A 20000-nucleotide genomic window follows, 5' to 3' on the forward strand; every position below is an offset into this window, starting at 1 on the left:
AGAATTGACCGTTTGGACTATACAGATGGCAATGGTAGATAACATACAAAGAAATTCTCCTCTCCCAGTTCCAGAATGTAACCAAATTAAGTTACATTATGTAGATTACAGTGCTATATACTGGCTGATTAGGTAAGTGATTGCTGCCAGCAGTTCATTTATTATAACATAAGTATTATAATTTCCTGTTTCATCTACTATCAAATAACTGCTGGAAAATGTTACTATATGTATCATTCTCCTTGTTGTACATTATGGAACAAAATGTAGTAGAAATCATCACGATCACAGCCCTATGGCTTCTGTACTGTGTACCATTTTTAAGTTACTTTCAGTATCTGATACCAACTGTGCTTGTATATAATATTTTAATTTAGTTGTTCTGTGTATTTTTAGTAACTGTATTTTATAATATCTTATGCACAATCTATTACTATACTTATTATTGTATGTATTACAGTATGTCTGTGTTTACTGTGCACATCTGCACCCGGGCCATGACTGAAAATAGTTTTTGGAGCAGCCCACTTACCTGGTTACCTAAGTTTTAAATAAGTCAATAAATATCACTTTAAATATGATGCATTCCTTGTGGAAAAGATACGTAAGTAAAGTCAATCTGCCTTGTTCTTGCATATCCTCTACAATCAACAACTGTGATCAAATTTGGTGAATCTATTGAAAACCCAGATTACAAACTGACAGCATCAAACTGTATGTAGCACAGATCAAACAAAAATACAAATAAGTACTAGTAAAACCCATTTCTCCTTGATTGGGAGCATCAGTATGTCTAGAATCCTAAAGAGAAATCTGGAAATGTATTCATTAGCACCTGCACCTAGGCCACTGCCAAATACCATACCTTCTTAATCATAGGTTCATAAGAACAAAGGCTAGATACCCTTGTGGGCCATTTTAAGCCTAACCAGCTTCACTTTTAGGTGCTCAAATTAACCTATTCCATTTAGTTATAGATTAGCCTTACCTGTTCCATGGTCAGCAATTGTATATTACCTATAATGAGAATAGCTGGGATCATACCATAGTTAATTTGATGACATCATTCATATGTATGAAAATGAGATAACATTTTGACAATCATTTCCATTACACTGCACATAAACCTTTGTCAAGTGATTATAAAGTTTGTATTAGCATATTCCATTCTATATTGTCATCTTTTATTGTTTCAAAAAACAGTATTGACTTGGTATATATGTTCTTTCGAATGCTTAAACATTGATAATTAGCATTGGACAATCTAACCCACGAGTTTCAAAAAGCTCAGGAGTGACAATTTCCTATCCAGTTTCCTTAATTATTAACAGATGTGTAGATCAGTGTGTATGTATACCTCCAAAAAGCTTTCTATGGGTTTGCACATGTGTATAAATCTTGAGCACGTGCGAGCCAGACTGCCATTTTGTAGTAAGCTGCTGAGATGTAAGCATGCGTGTCTGTGTAGTCTGTCAGTTAATCAGTTCATTTATATGTTGTACTGCTGCTATCCATCATGATGTACTTCTGTGTAATAAAGCAGATAAACGAACTACCCCACCTGTTCATCTTCAATTGTAAACCAAGATAAGAGACATGGTGTCAGAAGTGAGATCCAGAATCAAGACCAAGAGGCACTCAGTTAATATAGAGGAATGGATCAACCCTACTGCACGTATAATTCACAAAGAAAGGTCAAAAATGCATTTCAGGTACCAAAACTTGCTTAAATGATTTCTTATTCAAAAAATATAAAAAAAGCACTCAGAACACTCAAAACTAATTTCTAGTTAAAAGAAATGTCTGAAACTGTGACATATTGATAAAAATATTCAAAATCATTACAAAAATGCTTGAAACACTGTCCAAGTTGCATAAAATGTATAAAATAAGGAAAATGACCACGTTTCACTATGTGCTACTTTTTTGCATTAATTAAAGCTATTCAAGATATCCAAAGTATACAAATTGTTCACAAGTTTGTCATGTATTGCAGTGCAGTTATTGTGCAAAATACAGCCATTTCAAAGCATATTTCACAAAGTACAGTATTTTGAAGAGTTTATTGTACATTTAAATGTTATTACAGGTACCAGGTATGTGTGCATTACAAGGGCCATATTTGCAGTATGTTTAAGCATACTTTATTGGCATGGCTAAAGGATTGCATAGGCCAGCTCCACTTGTATTGGATAATAATATTGCAGAGAAATGGAGAGTGTTTGAGCAAGAGTATGATATTGTAATACAAGTTGCATTTTATGAGAAAGATGCATGTACAAAGACATTTATTCTGCTTAATTTAGCTGGTTCAGAAGCCATAGAAAGAGAGCATTCATTTCTGTATGAGCCTGCTGCACTTACAGGGGAGTGGGGAAACCATCATATAGTGGTACCGGCTGAGTCAAGGGAAGATCCTGAGTGCTTAAAATGCAAATTTAGAGAAATGGGTAGCCCCCAAACAAATATTACAATGGAAAGGCACTTATTTTACACAAGGAATCAAAAGCCTGGGGAAAAGTTTGCAGCATATATAACTGACTTGAGAAACAAGGCTAAAACATGCAAATTTGGTGATTTAAGGGATGAGCTGATGCAAGACAGACTTGTATGTGGTATGATGCTGAGAGAAAGATTTTGCTTCATGACAGTGATTTAACTTTGAATAAGACCATTGAGATTTGTCAGATACATGAGCTCACAGAAAAGCACACAAATATGCTTACAAATGAGAAATGCATGCTTCCAGTATCTTCTAAAGCTAATGTTGATAGTATGTAGCACGTGGTTAAAAGAAACAGGCCCAAGCACATGGCAGCAACTGTGAACCCTGCAGCACACACTGGTAAACCCTGTAGCTTTCCTAGCAAATTCTAGAGTGCACACAGTTTCAGTGAAGCACAAGGGTGAGTCAGCAAACTCAAAGCATGTGCCCTCACCTAGCCTCATAGTCAACTGTTGTAATTGTGGTGGCAATCATGTGACTAAAAGAGAAACGTGCTTAGCTTTTGGTCAGCAATGCCGCAGATGTAAGAAGTAGAATCGTTTTCCAAAGATTTTGTAAATCAAAACAAGCTCATTCTTTTATTAAAAGAGAACAGGTTGATCAATTAGAATGGTGTGCTCCTACGTTTTATGTTGATGGTGTGTCTGTGCTTAATGAAACAGTCAGTGCAGTAGATTTATGGGCAAAGCATTTTGTGCTCCTCTGATAAATGGAAGACCCATAGAACTCAAAATTGACACAGGTTCAAAGTGCAATGTTATGTCAGCAGAAACATTTGCTAGAGTATGTGCTAGGGGGAAGCTTGATTTGGCAAAGTGTGTGAAGCTTGTTGCTTATAATGGTGAAGAAATTCAGACTGAAAGTTCATTAGTGCTTTCATGTTACTCTGCTGGGAACAGCTATGACTTGAATTTTACATGATCAAAAGGCACGTGTAGTCATTATTAGGCCTCAGAGACAGTTTGAAAATGGGACTGCTTTCACTTAACAAGGAAGTCCACCATGTTAGCATAAAAGACCAATGTTTTAATTTCACCCTGTCTATTTTTTCTACCTATGCTGATTTTTTTAAAGACAAACTAGGCAAACTCCCCAGTTGTATACTCCATGATGTTAGACCTAGAGGTCAACCCAGTTATCAGGGTAGCCAGAAAAGTTCCAGTAGTTATGCAGAACAGAGTCAAAGTTGAGCTAGATAAAATGGCGCACCTAGGTGTGATTTATCCAGTAGAAGAACCAACTGAGTAGGTATCTTCCACAGTCGTGGCTCATAAGAAAAGCTCAGATGATATCAGAATCTATATTGATCCATGAGATTTGAACAAAGCACTGAAAAAAAACTCATCATCCAATGCATACAGTTGAAGAAGTCACTGCTCTAATGCCAAATGCTACTGATTTTTCTGCCTTGGATGTAAAGAGTTCATTTTGGCAAATTTTACTTGATCGAAATTCTTCATTGCTAACCACTCAGTACTCCTTTTGGCAAGTGCAGATTTTTGAGAGTGCCATTTGGGATAAATTCTGCCAGTGAAGTCTTCCAGCATGCCATGGAACAACTTTTTTCTGGATATCCGTGTGGTATTATTGTAGATGATATTCTAGTAGGAGGTAATGGTGAAGCTGAGCATGACAGAAACCTGAAGAAAGTTCTGGAAAGAGCATGTGAAGTGAATCTCAAGCTGAATCCTCAGAAGTGCAAATTCAGGCTACAAGAAGTTATTTATGTTGGTCATTTATTTACCATTTCAGGCTTGAGATGCCAGCTCCAGACAATTTTTAAGCCTTACAACATTTTTTGGCATGGTCAACTATCTAGGCAAGTTTATTCCAGATTTAAGCCAACTTTCAGCACTGCTAAGAGAGCTGACATGCAAAGATGTAATTTGGTCATGGTCAGAACAACACCAAAGAGTATTTGATGTCCTGAAACAGAAAATTGCTAACCCACCAACTCTCAGCTACTATGATGTTCACAAACCAGTTACCCTTTCTTTTGATGATTCGAAATTTGGGCTTGGTGCAGTCATTCTTCAAGAGGGTAGAGCAGTAGCCTATGCATCCAGGACTCTAACCCAAACCAAGAAGCAGTATGCACAGAGAAAGAGCTCTTGGCAATTGATTGTGTTTGCATGTTCAAAGTTCTATGATTATATTTATGGCTGCCCAATTCAAATTGAAACTGATCACCAACCTCTAGTCACTATTTTGAGAAAGCCTATGCATACAGCTCCTGCCAGATTGTAATGCATGATACTGAAATTGCAAACGTATAGTTTCAATCTTGTCTACACAACAGGCAAACTTCTTTTCCTTGCTGATACTTTATCCAGATCACCCAGAAATACCACTGAACAGCATGAAAATGAGTAACTTGATTTTGAGGTCATGGAAGTGAGATTTTTTTCTTCCACATGTCTTGATGAGCTTAGAAGACACACAGCCTAAGATCCAATTCTTCAGAAGCTCAAACACTTTATCAGTCAAGGATGGCCTTCAAAGCAATCTTGATTACCAGTAGAAGTGCAACCATATTTTCCTTACAGAGATGAGATGTTGTTTGACAATGGTATCATCATGAAAGGTCCACAAGTGATTGTTTTAAAATCCTTGCAACAAGAGTATTTTACCATTTTGCATTGTGGCCACCTAGGAACTGACTTTACCAAAAGAAGGGTGAGACAACTAATATTTTGGCCTTCTATGTCAAAAGATATCGAGACAGTACTTTCATCTTTTTCTGTATACAATAGTACAAAGCCACATCAACAGAAAGAACCACTTCAGCTAATCCAGATTCCTGAACTACCTTGGACCACAGTAGCTACACACATTTTTGAGTGAAATGGTCAACATTACTTGGTATTAGTAGACTCTTATTCAAATTGGTTTGAGATTGACCTACTTCCTAATCTAGCATCCAGTATTGTCATTACTAAGGTAAAGTGTAATTTTTGCAGTTGATGTTAGTCTGCACAAAGTTATTTCTCATAACAGTACACAGTTTACAAGCCGGCTGTTCAAGAGATTTGCTGACTTTACTCATGTTACGAGTAGCCCTGAGTATCCACAATCAAATTGTTTGACAGAACGTACAGGACAAAGTACGAAACAATTACTAGAGAAGTCGAAATGAGACAATAGTGATGTTTTCTTGAATCTCTTGAATCTCAGAAATGCTCCTCGTGATAAACATCTTGGTTCACCTGCACAGAGACTTCTGTCAATACAAACCAGAACCACACTATCAATTAGTAGTTCATTGGTTTCATGTGTCAAGAGCAACAGATCAGCGAAAGCCCATCTGTTGAAGAAGCACTTATCCCAGAAGTCCTATTATGATAATGCCAGCAAACTGCTCAATTCATTACGAGAAGGGGAGATAGTGAGGATGCAGATGTCCAAAGGTTTTGATCGGATTGGAGTAGTGAAAAATGTATGTCCAGAGCAGAGATTGTACACTGTGGAATCACAAGGAGTAGAATTTAGGTGGAATTGGAAACATTTGGTCCTGGTGTCTGAGCCTGTATTGCAGTATTATACCTGTGAGAAAGACTCTAAATCTCAGAGTGAATTATCCAGCTTACCAGTTCCAGAGGATGTTCCACTAAATATCCCGTTCCCAAGAAGAATCCTGAAACTCCAGAAACTGTTTGGTCATTGATGTTTGTCCCCATTGCTAAACCCAGTTCTGATTGCTGTATCACTAGATCAGGTCACATTTCCAGACCATGTTCCAGATACACGGCAACTTGGACATAAGGACATAAGCATTGTGTCTCTTTCTTTTTGTCTGTACAATTGCATGTCTTTTTCAAATGGAATTTTATTGTGGGCAATTCACTAAAGAGGAAGGATGTAGATCAGTATATATGTATACCTTTAAGAAGCTATCCATAGGCTTGCACATGTGTATAAATACTGAGCAAGTGCGATTTTGTAGTAAACTGTTGAGATGTAAGCATGCATGTTTGTGTAGTCTGTCAGTTAATCAGTTTGTTTATATTTTGTACTGCTGCTACTATCCTGATGTGTTTCTGTGTAATAAAGCATATAAATGAACTACCCCACCTGTCCGTCTTCAATTGTAAACCAAGATGATCGACAAGATACATGAAGGAAAGTTGTGGAAACAGGCACTGATATTCTCATTTCATAAATATGAGCCTTCACTATTACTAAATAGACACAGTCCAGTTTCCCATTTTTGAACACTCTCTAAAATGTTGTGGAAGTGCATGTACCAGCAGCTATTGTAGGTATTGCAGTATGTAATAAATTCCAACGTAACTTCTAATGCCAGCATTGCCATAATGCAGGTACAACAGTTTATACACTGTTAATTAAACTTTTCCAAATTCTTTGGCTTCATTATTTACAATCTTGCCAAAATCTATAACACTGATTGTCATTATAGACTTACAGACATACTAACTTACAATCTTGTTCACTACCTAATAAAACAGCAGACAGCAAGCTTTATGAAATTTTGCCTGTAAGGTAGACAGAAAGTAAATTGATAAAGGATTCCATGGATTGTTTTAAGTAGTCATGATGCATTACAGAAAACAAGACAGAAAATATTATAGTTAGTAACAGTTAAGTATGAATGCTGTCTCTAAATGAATAGATGAAGCTTATTATAACCTAATTTAGGTTACCTAGTGTAAGAGTTACACATAAGACAGACAGGCAAGGCCAAGCTGTGGGGATCGAGCTGTCATACATGTAGGATAAAGTCTGATGGCAGGACAATAGCTGAAGCGAACTAAGACAGTGCTGCATGATGGAGAGATGGAAGACAAAGTGTATAACCAGAGAAATGTAAATCTCACAATCATGCATTAGAACAGCAGACCCAAGCTGTAAAGTCTATGAGCATATTCTAGATGAGGAAGACATATTCTTCTAAAAAGGAATTTCAAGAGTCAAAAAAAACAAAACAAAACAAAAAAATGCAGTTTGTGTTACCTTTGCTGGCTTAGTATAGAAGAAAATTATTACTAATGTGGAATGAGAGGGTTATGATATACTTTGTTCAGAGATCAAGATATCTAAATGTAGGAACGTGTGTAACTGGAGTAGTATATGGTTCTAATAGTTTAAGATGGGGGACTTACATAATGGATGTTTGGGCTTCTAAAGTTGTTGGAAGATTTGTTTTGTAAGCAGGTACTATTTTTTTGAAGAATGTACTAAATGGCTGTCAGGAGTTACTAGAGTATCTGGTAACTGGCAGATGTCTTAAAGGATTAAGCAGCTGTTAACAAGCTGTTTCCTTTGGTCCAGAGGTGGAAGGTTTGATTCCCTCAACTTCCATTGCCTAACTGTGTGATCCTGAGAAAATCACTTAACTAGATGCTGCTCCTGGGCTGAATCTAAAAAAGGTCTATGGAAATCAGTGTTCTATCATAGAAAACAAATACAAATAAAAATATAAATATGTGATTAGCGTATTGAAATATGAATATATAAGGAAAGGAAGCATGAATATCATTGGTAAAGAAATGGAGGGAAGGGAAATTCAAACACTGAACCTTGGGGTGCACTTGAGTGCAGGGTCTCCATGGCTGTGTGAGTTGACTGGAATCTGACATTACAGTTCTGTTGTAGGGGGTCCATCTGTAAAAGACAGAGATTAAGATGACTGAATGAAAGGGAATAGTCTAGAATGCCAAAGGCCTGTGGCAAGTCTTTGAAATCACCTCCAATAAGTTGGTATTACGCAATGCTATTAGACATGAAACTGGTTACCATAGTACTTTCCAATCAGGCCTTGCTTAAAAGTGGGGAATGGGGCTTTAACCGTAGTATCCCAATAAAATGCACCCATCTTCCTAAAAAATATTAGAAACAGTTATTCTTTAGTATTTTTAGACAATTACAAAAACTCAGAATGCCAACTTCCAGAGGAACCATTTAGGTGTGATATCTCCCCATCTTTTTTACAGGAAGAGGTTTCTTTTATAGTTCACTGGCTAAATTATGTCTTTAACATAGGTGGCCATTGCTGTCCCAAATTTAAATGAACTTAACATCTGAAAATTGAAGTTTATAATATCCTTATTCCATTAAAGTCAGTGGCTGTCTAAACTGAGGGTCATATATACATTACACAAGACTTGTTCACATTGATTAATTTTGAAGTGATATTGTGACCCCATATAAAAATGGGAAAAGGGGGCTTAATAACAAGACATATTTTTTGAGTTTATCATCCATGGCTGTATTAATTTGATTTCAGTGGTGTGTATGTTATATGTCATTGAATTAACAGTGTTGTAACTGTGCATTAAATATAATGTTTGGCCTGTACAGTATTATACTTGCAGCCATACCCAGGTCACCAGTGAAAGGGGGTTTTGACAAAGTAGACTTCTCAGCTAAAGTATGTAATAGCTGAGCCCTTTCTCTTTTTGCATATGGCATTATAAAGTGAATACAGAGAATAAGTTTATAAGACATACATTGTGTCATGATACACTGTTTGCTTTGAATGGAGATAATTCGTAAGTACAAAGTAGGATAAGTTGTGTATCATGTGTATTGTTGTCATTGTTGTAATTGTTGGCATTGTTCTGTTACTGTAAGTAGCATGGCGTCACTGTTTCTGGCTGCATTATGTATATAATGTTTTCAGTTTCTGTATCTTTCCACCTAAATGGTATACTGCCTATTGACTGTAGTGAATACGACTTTTATAAGACTGCATGTCTTTTGTACATGATGTTTATAATTAATAACTGTGTCACGAACATGTAAAGTAAAACATTCCTCTTGGGGAGTCCAAAGAATATCAGGCAAAAAACATAAATCATAAATAATAAATAATAAACAAGACAGCTACTACATGTAAATAAATTCATAAATCAGAAAAAAAAGAGACTTACCAGCTTGAAACTGGATAATCCATTTTTCAGTATCTTCTTTGTTCTTGCCATATTCCTTACGGACTCTGTAGCCTCTATATGCTAAAAAAAGTTGGCATTGTTAATAGACACGACAAACTGAGAAAACATGCAGACATATAAAACATAATATATTAAGGATTATGAGAAAACATGCATACATATAAAACATAATATATTAAGGATTATTCAACGCACTTTTAATACTTATACCACAAATCCATAAATATATGTAGATCCAGTTGAAATTTAAAGATTCCATGTAAAAGCATTTAATCTACTTACAATTTTCTGTATTTTAACAGCATACAGTACATTGATCCTAATTATTTCTTTGAAGAAAATTCATAAAATGTAAAATCCTAAAATTCTTGCCTGTGGACATGACAGGACAATACAGAAGAAGAAGATGGTTGTTTTATGTCTTGCAGTACATATATACAGGAACATGTGACATCAGAATATGTCATCATCATTATCGACTCCCCTTTTCCCATTATTCTATATGGGGTTGGGGTGTCATGGCATCAGAGGATGTCAGGCCAGCATATCCACAGTAACCTTGATCAACTTTATTTCTATTATTAATGCATTTTTACTAACTGGAAAGGAAGAACAAAAAACAAAATAAATGAATAAAAACACAGACCCTGCACATTCCTGTCTTTCATCTTGTAATTAGTATTAAAGTATTGTTTTTTAATATTCATGTCTCTTAACTTTTATCTCAAGAGCTACAAACAAGGCAAAAAAAATAATTAGGGAAAAGACACAAGTAGGAGTACAATTAACTCAGAATTTCATAAATAATATCCAGTTTTGTGATGTGCTGTAGTACACTAGTACCAGCCAACCTATGGGTGTAATGTCATGCACTAGTACCAGCCAACCTATGGGTGTGCTGTAGTACACTAGTACCAGCCAACCTATGGGTGTGCTGTAGTACACTAGTACCAGCCAACCTATGGGTGTTAATGTCATGCACTAGTACCAGCCAACCTATGGGTGTGCTGTAGTACACTAGTACCAGCCAACCTATGGGTGTGCTGTAGTACACTAGTACCAGCCAACCTATGGGTGTGCTGTAGTACACTAGTACCAGCCAACCTATGGGTGTGATGCCATGCACTAGTACCAGCCAACCTATGGGTGTGCTGTAGTACACTAGTACCAGATAACCTATGGGTGTGCTGTAGTACACTAGTACCAGCCAACCTATGGGTGTGCTGTAGTACACTAGTACCAGATAACCATTGGGTGTGCTGTAGTACACTAGTACCAGCCAACCTATGGGTGTGCTGTCATACACTAGTACCAGCCTACTTATGGGTGTGATGCCATGCACTAGTACCAGCCAACCTATGGGTGTGCTGTAGTACACAAGTACCAGCCAACCTATGGGTGTGCTGTCATACACTAGTACCAGCCTACTTATGGGTGTGATGCCATGCACTAGTACCAGCCAACCTATGGGTGTGCTGTAGTACACTAGTACCAGATAACCTATGGGTGTGCTGTAGTACACTAGTACCAGCCAACCTATGGGTGTGCTGTAGTACACTAGTACCAGATAACCTATGGGTGTGCTGTAGTACACTAGTACCAGCCAACCTATGGGTGTGCTGTCATACACTAGTACCAGCCTACTTATGGGTGTGATGCCATGCACTAGTACCAGCCAACCTATGGGTGTGCTGTAGTACACAAGTACCAGCCAACCTATGGGTGTGCTGTCATACACTAGTACCAGCCTACTTATGGGTGTGCTGTAGTACACTAGTACCAGCCAACCTATGGGTGTAATGTCATGCACTAGTACCAGCCAACCTATGGGTGTGCTGTAGTACACTAGTACCAGCCAACCTATGGGTGTGCTGTAGTACACTAGTACCAGCCAACCTATGGGTGTGATGCCATGCACTAGTACCAGCCAACCTATGGGTGTGCTGTAGTACACTAGTACCAGATAACCTATGGGTGTGCTGTAGTACACTAGTACCAGCCAACCTATGGGTGTGCTGTAGTACACTAGTACCAGATAACCTATGGGTGTGCTGTAGTACACTAGTACCAGCCAACCTATGGGTGTGCTGTCATACACTAGTACCAGCCTACTTATGGGTGTGATGCCATGCACTAGTACCAGCCAACCTATGGGTGTGCTGTAGTACACTAGTACCAGCCAACCTATGGGTGTGCTGTAGTACACAAGTACCAGCCAACCTATGGGTGTGCTGTCATACACTAGTACCAGCCTACTTATGGGTGTGCTATATTACACTAGTACCAGCTAACCTAAGGGTGTGCTGTTGTACATTAGTACCAGCCAACCTATGGGTTTGCTGTAATACACTAGTACCAGATAACCTATGGGTGTGCTGTCATACATTACTACCAGCCAACCTATGGGTGTGCTGTAGTACACTAGTACCAGCCAACCTATGGGTGTGCTGTAGTACACTAGTACCAGCCAACCTATGGGTGTGATGCCATGCACTAGTTCCAGCCAACCTATGGGTGTGCTGTAGTACACTAGTACCAGATAACCTATGGGTGTGCTGTAGTACACTAGTACCAGCCAACCTATGGGTGTGCTGTAGTACACTAGTACCAGATAACCTATGGGTGTGCTGTAGTACACTAGTACCAGCCAACCTATGGGTGTGCTGTCATACACTAGTACCAGCCTACTTATGGGTGTGATGCCATGCACTAGTACCAGCCAACCTATGGGTGTGCTGTAGTACACTAGTACCAGCCAACCTATGGGTGTGCTGTAGTACACAAGTACCAGCCAACCTATGGGTGTGCTGTCATACACTAGTACCAGCCTACTTATGGGTGTGCTATATTACACTAGTACCAGCTAACCTAAGGGTGTGCTGTTGTACATTAGTACCAGCCAACCTATGGGTTTGCTGTAATACACTAGTACCAGATAACCTATGGGTGTGCTGTCATACATTACTACCAGCCAACCTATGGGTGTGCTGTAGTACACTAGTACCAGACAACCTATGGGTGTGCTGTACTACACTAGTGCCAGACAACCTATGGGTGTGCTGTAGTACACTGGTACCAAACAACCTATGGGTGTGCTGCAGTACACTAGTACCAGTCAGCTTATGGGTGTGCTGTATTACACTAATACCAGCTAACCTATGGGTGTGCTGTTTCACACTAGTACCAGCCAAACTATGGGTGTGCTGTAGTACTCTTGTACCAGCCAACCTATGGGTGTGTTGTCATACACTAGTACCGGCCAACCTATAGGTGTACTGTCTTACACTAATACCAGCCAACCTTTGGGTGTGCTGTAGTACACTGGTGCAAGACAACCTATGGGTGTGCTGTATTACACTAGTACCAGCTAACCTATGGGTGTGCTGTTGCACATTAGTACCAGCCAAACTATGGGTGTGCTGTAGTACTCTTGTACCAGCCAACCTATGGGTGTGTTGTCATACACTAGTACCAGCCAACCTATGGGTGTACTGTCATACACTAGTACCAGACAACCTATGGGTGTGCTGTCATGCATTAGTATCAGTCAACCTATGGGTGTGCTGTACTACACTAGTAGCAACCAACCTATGAGTGTGCTGTCGTACACTTGTGTTAGATAACCGTATGGGTGTGCTATCCTACACTAGTACCAGGCAACCTGTGGGTGTGCTGTTGTACACTAGTACCAGCCAACCTATGGGTGTGCTGTAGTACTCTTGTACCAGCCAGCCTAAGGGTGTGCTGTCATACACTAGTACCAGCCAACCTATGGGTGTACTGTCGTACACTAGTACCAGCCAACCTGTGGGTGGGCTGTTCTACACTAGTAGCAGCCAACCTATGAGTGTGCTGTCGTGCACTTGTGTAAGATAACCTATGGGTGTGCTATCCTACACTAGCACCAGCCAACCTATGCGTGAGCTGTCATACACTAGTACCAGCCAACCTATAGGTGTGCTGTCATACATTAGTATCAGCCAACCTATTGGTGAGCTGTCGTACACTAGTACCAGCCAACCTATGGGTGTGCCATAGTACACTAGTACCAGCCAAGCTATGGGTGTGCTGTAGTACACTAGCACCACCGATGTACTGAACAATACACACAAAAAGGTAACAAAACTTTAAGTAAAACAGCATGAAGATATATCTAAAATCATTTTGAAAACAGAATTGAAGAACAAACTATTAACTATATAACATTGGTCAGATTATGCATTTTTGTATATTGTGTTGTTTGACTGATGATTTTACCAATGACAGACTGAAACATAACTTAAATGCATGAAAACATATACACAGACACACACACACACACACACACACACACACACACACACACACACACACACACACACACACACACACACACACACACACACACACACACACACACACACACACACACACACACACACACACACACACACACACACACACACACACACACACACACACACACACACACACACACACACACACACACACACACACACACACACACACACACACACACACAAACGAGCGCCTGCGCGCGGGCGCAATCTTCTTTTAATGGAGTACACTGACTCACTTAACACTGAAGTTAAAACCAAGTAACTGACATGGATGTAACTTAAAAGCACTGAACGTCTGGAAGAAGGAATCAGGGGCAGCAACCTCTTATAAACCTATTGTTGCTTTCCAAAATCAGATTTTGTTAAAATAAAGTGTTACCTTGTGATTCCATGGATACTTTTTTTATAGATGTTTAATAAAATATTTTCCATAAAGATTATGTGTTCCAGGTCTGTAATTAAGCTGTGCAATGGCAGTAAGTTAAATAGTAATGGCACAGACTAAGACAAGTTTCTTACCCTCCACCACACAATAATACCAAGGCAAGGAGGATTTAACTGCATTTAAAATAAACATTTATGTTTCAACATAGGTGCAGTCCATAACTTAAAAAATGCAGAAAAATTGTGTTTCTTTTGGACTAGTGCATTTGACTTTAAATATGTACTCATTTTTGCCATGGTGAGAAAAGATTCTTACAGAAACCACTTGACTCCATATTTCCATAATTGCACCAGTAAGACTACTAAAATCAAAGCCATGTATGTTTGAAGTGGGTACCGGATGGTGTTAATAGTTCCTGACATTCTTTCTGTTTAAGGACTTCATTCTGTGCAAATAATGTCCTAATGGAATGAGGGAATGGAAAGTATTGTTTGAGTGGGTATTGTCTTTGAAAACAGAATGACTTATCTACCATGCTAATGTATGTAATGTAGCTCCTATGTATAGGGACTGTCAAATTATGAAGGTCTAAATACTGGAATCTGTATTAAACTTTTCAAGTCCAAAACAAGTCTTCTGCAAACCACTAGTACATTTATAACCAAGATATTGTATGGCACAGAATAGACACCCTGTTAAGAATAACCACAAATTAGCCTCCATTGCATCCTGTATTAAGCATTATCTGCTACTATAATCCATGTTCTGTGTACACTATACTGTTGTCCGTTACCTGACAATTATTATTTGTATGTGTAAAATGCAATGAACAAACAAACAAGAATGTTTGAAGGAGTTAGGATTAGGTTAGATACAATCATCTAACAAAGATAACAAAGATGTTAGTGTATAAATGTGTTTCCCACTTATCAGTGTCGTTTTATAGCATGCTCATTTTTTTCTACCAAGGTAGTAGACAACCACAACCAAGAAGCTTGGAATGTAAATGTCAAATATATCTGTGGATGTGATTTATCCGATACCTAGCATTAAAATGTAATATTTAACCAGAAAAGAACTCTTTAAGTCATGAACTCTTAACTAATACCCAAGCTATCCAGTGACCAACTGTGTGGAAATAAACCCAAACAAGAGTAATACAGTATTCTGGGGGTGAATACAGAAATACAGACATTTGTTACTGTGATTTTTTTTTTTTTTTTTTTTTTTTTTTTTTTTTTTTTTTTAGCAAACAGTAATTCAACAAAAGCTGCACAGACCGTGGATCTGTCCTTTGTTACAGTTCACTACCTTCTCTAGGACAGAGGGTGTTTTCATGGGAGACAGATACAAAGTCCTGTTCACAGGCCAGCTATTAAAAATGCTACAATTCACTATCACTCAAAGCAGGTGCTACATTAGTTATCAGTTTTATTAAGCATACAGTACTAAAATGACTGCATAAACTACACAGATGTGTAAATACATGTATGACCATAAAATTGTCTTCAGTGACATGGTTACTAATGTCACGTTAATCTGATTAAGCTTAACATAATGCTGTGCCAAGAATCTGAGAAATTACATGCAGAAACAAATTTCCATGCAGATACTCACTTGCCGTAACTGTATCATCTACCCACTGCACACCAACACACACACACACACACACACACACACACACACACACACACACACACAAAAGAATTTGAAAATAGATTCAAATCATACTTTTCAAACTAGAGCTTCTATTTATTTCTGGATGAGTTAAAGTTAACAGTATTTAAAGAGGACTGAGAATTAAAATGGTAACCATTTGAAATGTTGGGACCTTCTAGAGCAAATCCCAAAACACAAGAGACTGAATGGCAGAAAGAATAGAATTACATATATTAAGTCCAAGATGCCATTTCTCAGAAAATTCCCTTTTCTCTGAGGTATAGCAATCTCGAAGTTGGTATACATAAGTTCAAGCATTGTGTAGCTTACCCCCTGCAAAAAGAAGGTTTAAGGAGGACAGTGATTTTTGAGATTCGCACTTCTCCTGGTTTTGTCTTTTTTTGGGGAGGGGGCTTTTTGACCCTCCATATTTCAAATGCTGACATTTCAATATAACTTTGCAATATAAGAGAAAGGCAACAACTGTTTTGGAGGAAAGCACATCAAGATGTATACAGGTTTCATCATGGAAATTTTGCACAAATCTTTTGCATCTTCCCTTTGACAAGGGAAATATAAAGATTATATCCTGTGAGGCCAGAACGCAATGTTAAGAAGGGCAATGTATTCCGATACTCCTTTCTTATCAAATCATTTCATGGTTTTTATTTGACAGCCTCACTGTAACGCACTAATGTTAAGTGTTAGTTTAGTCAGTTATTTTGAGTTAACCCAAAGGAATTTAGGAAGTGTCAAATTGTTGTAGATGCCTTTCTAACAAATATTTATGGGAAAGAAAAGGGAACTGTGGAAGAAGTAATAAGAAACAGTGTTGATGATATGGTGTTGTTTATATAGTAAGGGTAGTCTGTGGAGCTATTCTGAAGTGTAGATATGAGGCATTAGTGAAATACATTACTACAAGCTGTAGGACACAAGTTGTGCATTACCAGGGCTAGGAATGTTAGCATCAGTGGATGGGCAATAAAGTGTGGCACACAATATTAGATTTAAAAAATATTATAAGAAGAATTTTCCACAGTGGTTTACAAATGAACTTAACGGAATCATCATAGGTGAAAATAACAGTATGCACTGCAGTATAGAAGGATATAAAAATGGTAGGGAATAGTTTGAAAAATTATGAAGGGCAGCAGAGGTTATATTTAACACAAGCAGTGATTACAGCACAATAGGTTCAATAAAGGGAATGAATAACTATTTAAATTAACAGAAAAGGTAGGCAGAAAGGAAATCCTGTAACAAAAATAGTTATTTAAATAAACAGAAGTGAGGAGTAGGAAGGAAACCCTATAACAAAAGTAATGCAGAGTAAATTCAAAGAAACAAGGAAACAAGTTAACTTTCTCAATCACTATTTTGCATCAGCATTTGTTATTGAATACCAGGGTATTGTGCCTGCATGAAATAAGTAGCTGAATAATGAATGCTAGGACATGTAATTATCAACTCTATGAAGACGTCTGAGGAGTTATGGAACATAAGGGCCAGAAATGGTTACAGCATAGGTGCACTTTTTTTCAAGAGTGATAAAGCAACCTGAATAAGAACAAATATATCCATCAGCAGGGTTATTTATTCATTATGTATATTGTTATCTGTTTATTTATTTAGTTAGTTAATACCATGTAGGTCTACTTTCGCTTGCCAGTCATTATCCCCCAGCCCCAATTCCTTGGGAGTCATCATACAGGCAGCTGTTGGGGCTCTGTGATAACATCTTTAACACCACACCCTGAGTATGATTAGAACACTTGTGACATCATGGGGCAATTCTATACCCTCTTCTATGTGTCTGTGCTCCTGAATACATTTCTACAAGGGTTACCATCATCAATTGGGACACAAAGCCCACACTGGATTCAAGAGTATTCATTGAAGGATTATTATTTGATGGACAAATGCACAAACATGTTTTGCTGGAAACTACTTTCAATGAAGACAATTTTAAGTTTTTTTTGCAGGAGGCAAGTCCCTGTGCACACCCCCACCCATGTGCATTTAGTGGTGTTACAGATGGATAACTTTACGGGGTTGGTTAAGAAATACAGAGCAACAGATTTCCCATTTATTTTGGGTAGATTGTTTGAGAGGCTACTAAACCTACAGATCTCAATAAACTTGTATCAATGTAGCCACAGTCTTGTGGACAAGGATCAAAGTGAGCAGATTCTGAGAAGCAGATGATGCAGTATATTTGAATTTAAGAAAATGACTGATACAGTTCCCCAAAGGTACTTACTGGAAATGTTAAAAAATGATGGATATTAATTCAATTACAGATATTCAGATAAAGAAGTAGTTGGACAATAGGAATCACAGAATAGCAGTCAAGGGTAAGGTGTCAGAAACACAAATCACTGCCAAAGGAAACAAATTGGTAGTAAACGGGTTTATTGCAAGCCAAAAGTGCAGTAAATTGTAACAAGGTTAAGTACTTTCATTGGGTAACCTCCCAAACTTCATGACTACATAACATTTTTAAAGCAACAGCAACCAATTACCCCCCCCAATTAACAAATCACTATATCGCATTACTTTTAAAATTAAAAGAATACAATACTGTTGCTGTAAAATCTAATAATCCATATGAAAGGTGAAACAAAACTTTTGTCTACAGTTCCTAAGGATATATACCACTGCTTGTATTAAAATATCTAAAATACTAAAAAATACCTACTTGAAACATAGTTATAGCTTAGCAGCCCTTATTTTTAGTATACTGTTAATACTTATTGCCTCATTAAGTCTGGGTGGCTTTGCAGCATCCAATTTCAGCTGCTAAAACAGCTCTCTGTACTCCAGCTTAGCTTCCCAGTGTCCACCCCTTGGATCCCTTAGAACTTGCTCAAGAATAAAAAATGTAAATTTACTTCCAGGACAAATTTTGTGGTGTCTGCTTAAAGCATTAGTATCTTTCTCATGGGAAACATCGTACAGATGTTCATATACTCATTTTCTAATAGTTCTTTCAGTCTTACCTACGTAGAAACTACAACAGGTGTCACAACTGACTAAGTAAACCACTTCCCTACTATTGCAGTTGAAGTAATCCTTAGAATCAATGTGCAAATTCCTAGCCTTAAGAAAAATTCTATCCAAACCCGCCATGTAGTTAGTTGCATTGTTTGCAAAAAACACATTTATAGGTTCCCGATTTCCTGTTTGTCCTATTTATTCCCTTGACTGAATCTCTCAAACATTTCTTTTAAGTTAATGCCTTTCCTTCTAATAAATATGGGTGTCTCAGTTACAACTTTTTGAATTTCAGAATTAATAGTTAAAACACCTCAATATAAGTATGTAAAAAGGCTAAATTAAGTGTGTTGTCTTCACTTATTACATTTATTTCACTTGTTGTACTCTTACCCAATAAGGGATAATATTTCACTTCCCTATCTCTAATAACCTCATGTATCAGCTGGTCTATCAAAACTGATGGGTAACCCCTTTGAAAAAAAAGCCTCTTGATAAGTTGTGTTTCCTGGACAAATACTTCTGGATCACTACACATTCTAGAAGCCCTTATAATCTGTCCTTTAACAATTCCCTTTTTAGATAATATGGATGTTCACTTTCATAATGTAAGTAAGAATTAGGGAAAGTTTCTTTTTGAAAGATTTTTGAATGAAATCTATTCTTACTAATGTCTTTGTAAATACATACATCCAAATAGTTAACAGATTCTTTCGAAACTGTATGAGTGAACCTCAAAAAGGTAATACTACCTTCAGTATATGCAAATAAGTTTTCCAGTTGTTCCACATTTCCTTAAAAAAAACCCAAATATAATCAAGAAACCTGGTGTAATAGACCATGTTTTCAAAGAGTTCATTTATGAACAAATCATTCTTTTCCAAGTAATTTAATACTAGATTGGCAAACAATGGAGCCCAGGGAGCCACCCATTGTGTCTCCCTGCACCTGTTTGTAATATTCTCCATTAGAAAACATAAAATTGTTTTTAAGAATAGTATCTATAAATTCCATAATTAAGTTTATTTGTTCATTCTTTAAATAATCACATTCCAACAGAACCTCCTGGAACCATTCCAAACCCTCTTTGTGTGGTATGCTTAAAAATAAGTCAACCATGTCAATTGTTACCATGAATATATTTTGAGCAAACTTGTCATTAGTAACCTTTTTTAGACAGCCCTAAGAATCCTTGGAAATAT

The 20000-nt window shown here is 37.6% G+C and overlaps 1 protein-coding gene across 1 annotated transcript in view; it reads right to left on the reverse strand.

Annotated features, from left to right (window-relative positions):
• Positions 1–20000, reverse strand: part of MYO3A (myosin IIIA) — a 2697794-nt gene that overhangs the window by 374539 nt on the left and 2303255 nt on the right. Inside the window, exon 28 of the mRNA XM_044064554.1 lies at positions 9397–9477. Coding sequence (XP_043920489.1) covers positions 9397–9477 — 81 coding nt within the window. The remainder of the gene's footprint in view (positions 1–9396; positions 9478–20000) is intronic.

The sequence above is a fragment of the Protopterus annectens genome, chromosome 3.part0 (assembly GCF_019279795.1).
Source record: "Protopterus annectens isolate FY-2018-M chromosome 3.part0, PAN1.0, whole genome shotgun sequence".
In the NCBI taxonomy this organism is placed as follows: domain Eukaryota; kingdom Metazoa; phylum Chordata; order Ceratodontiformes; family Protopteridae; genus Protopterus; species Protopterus annectens.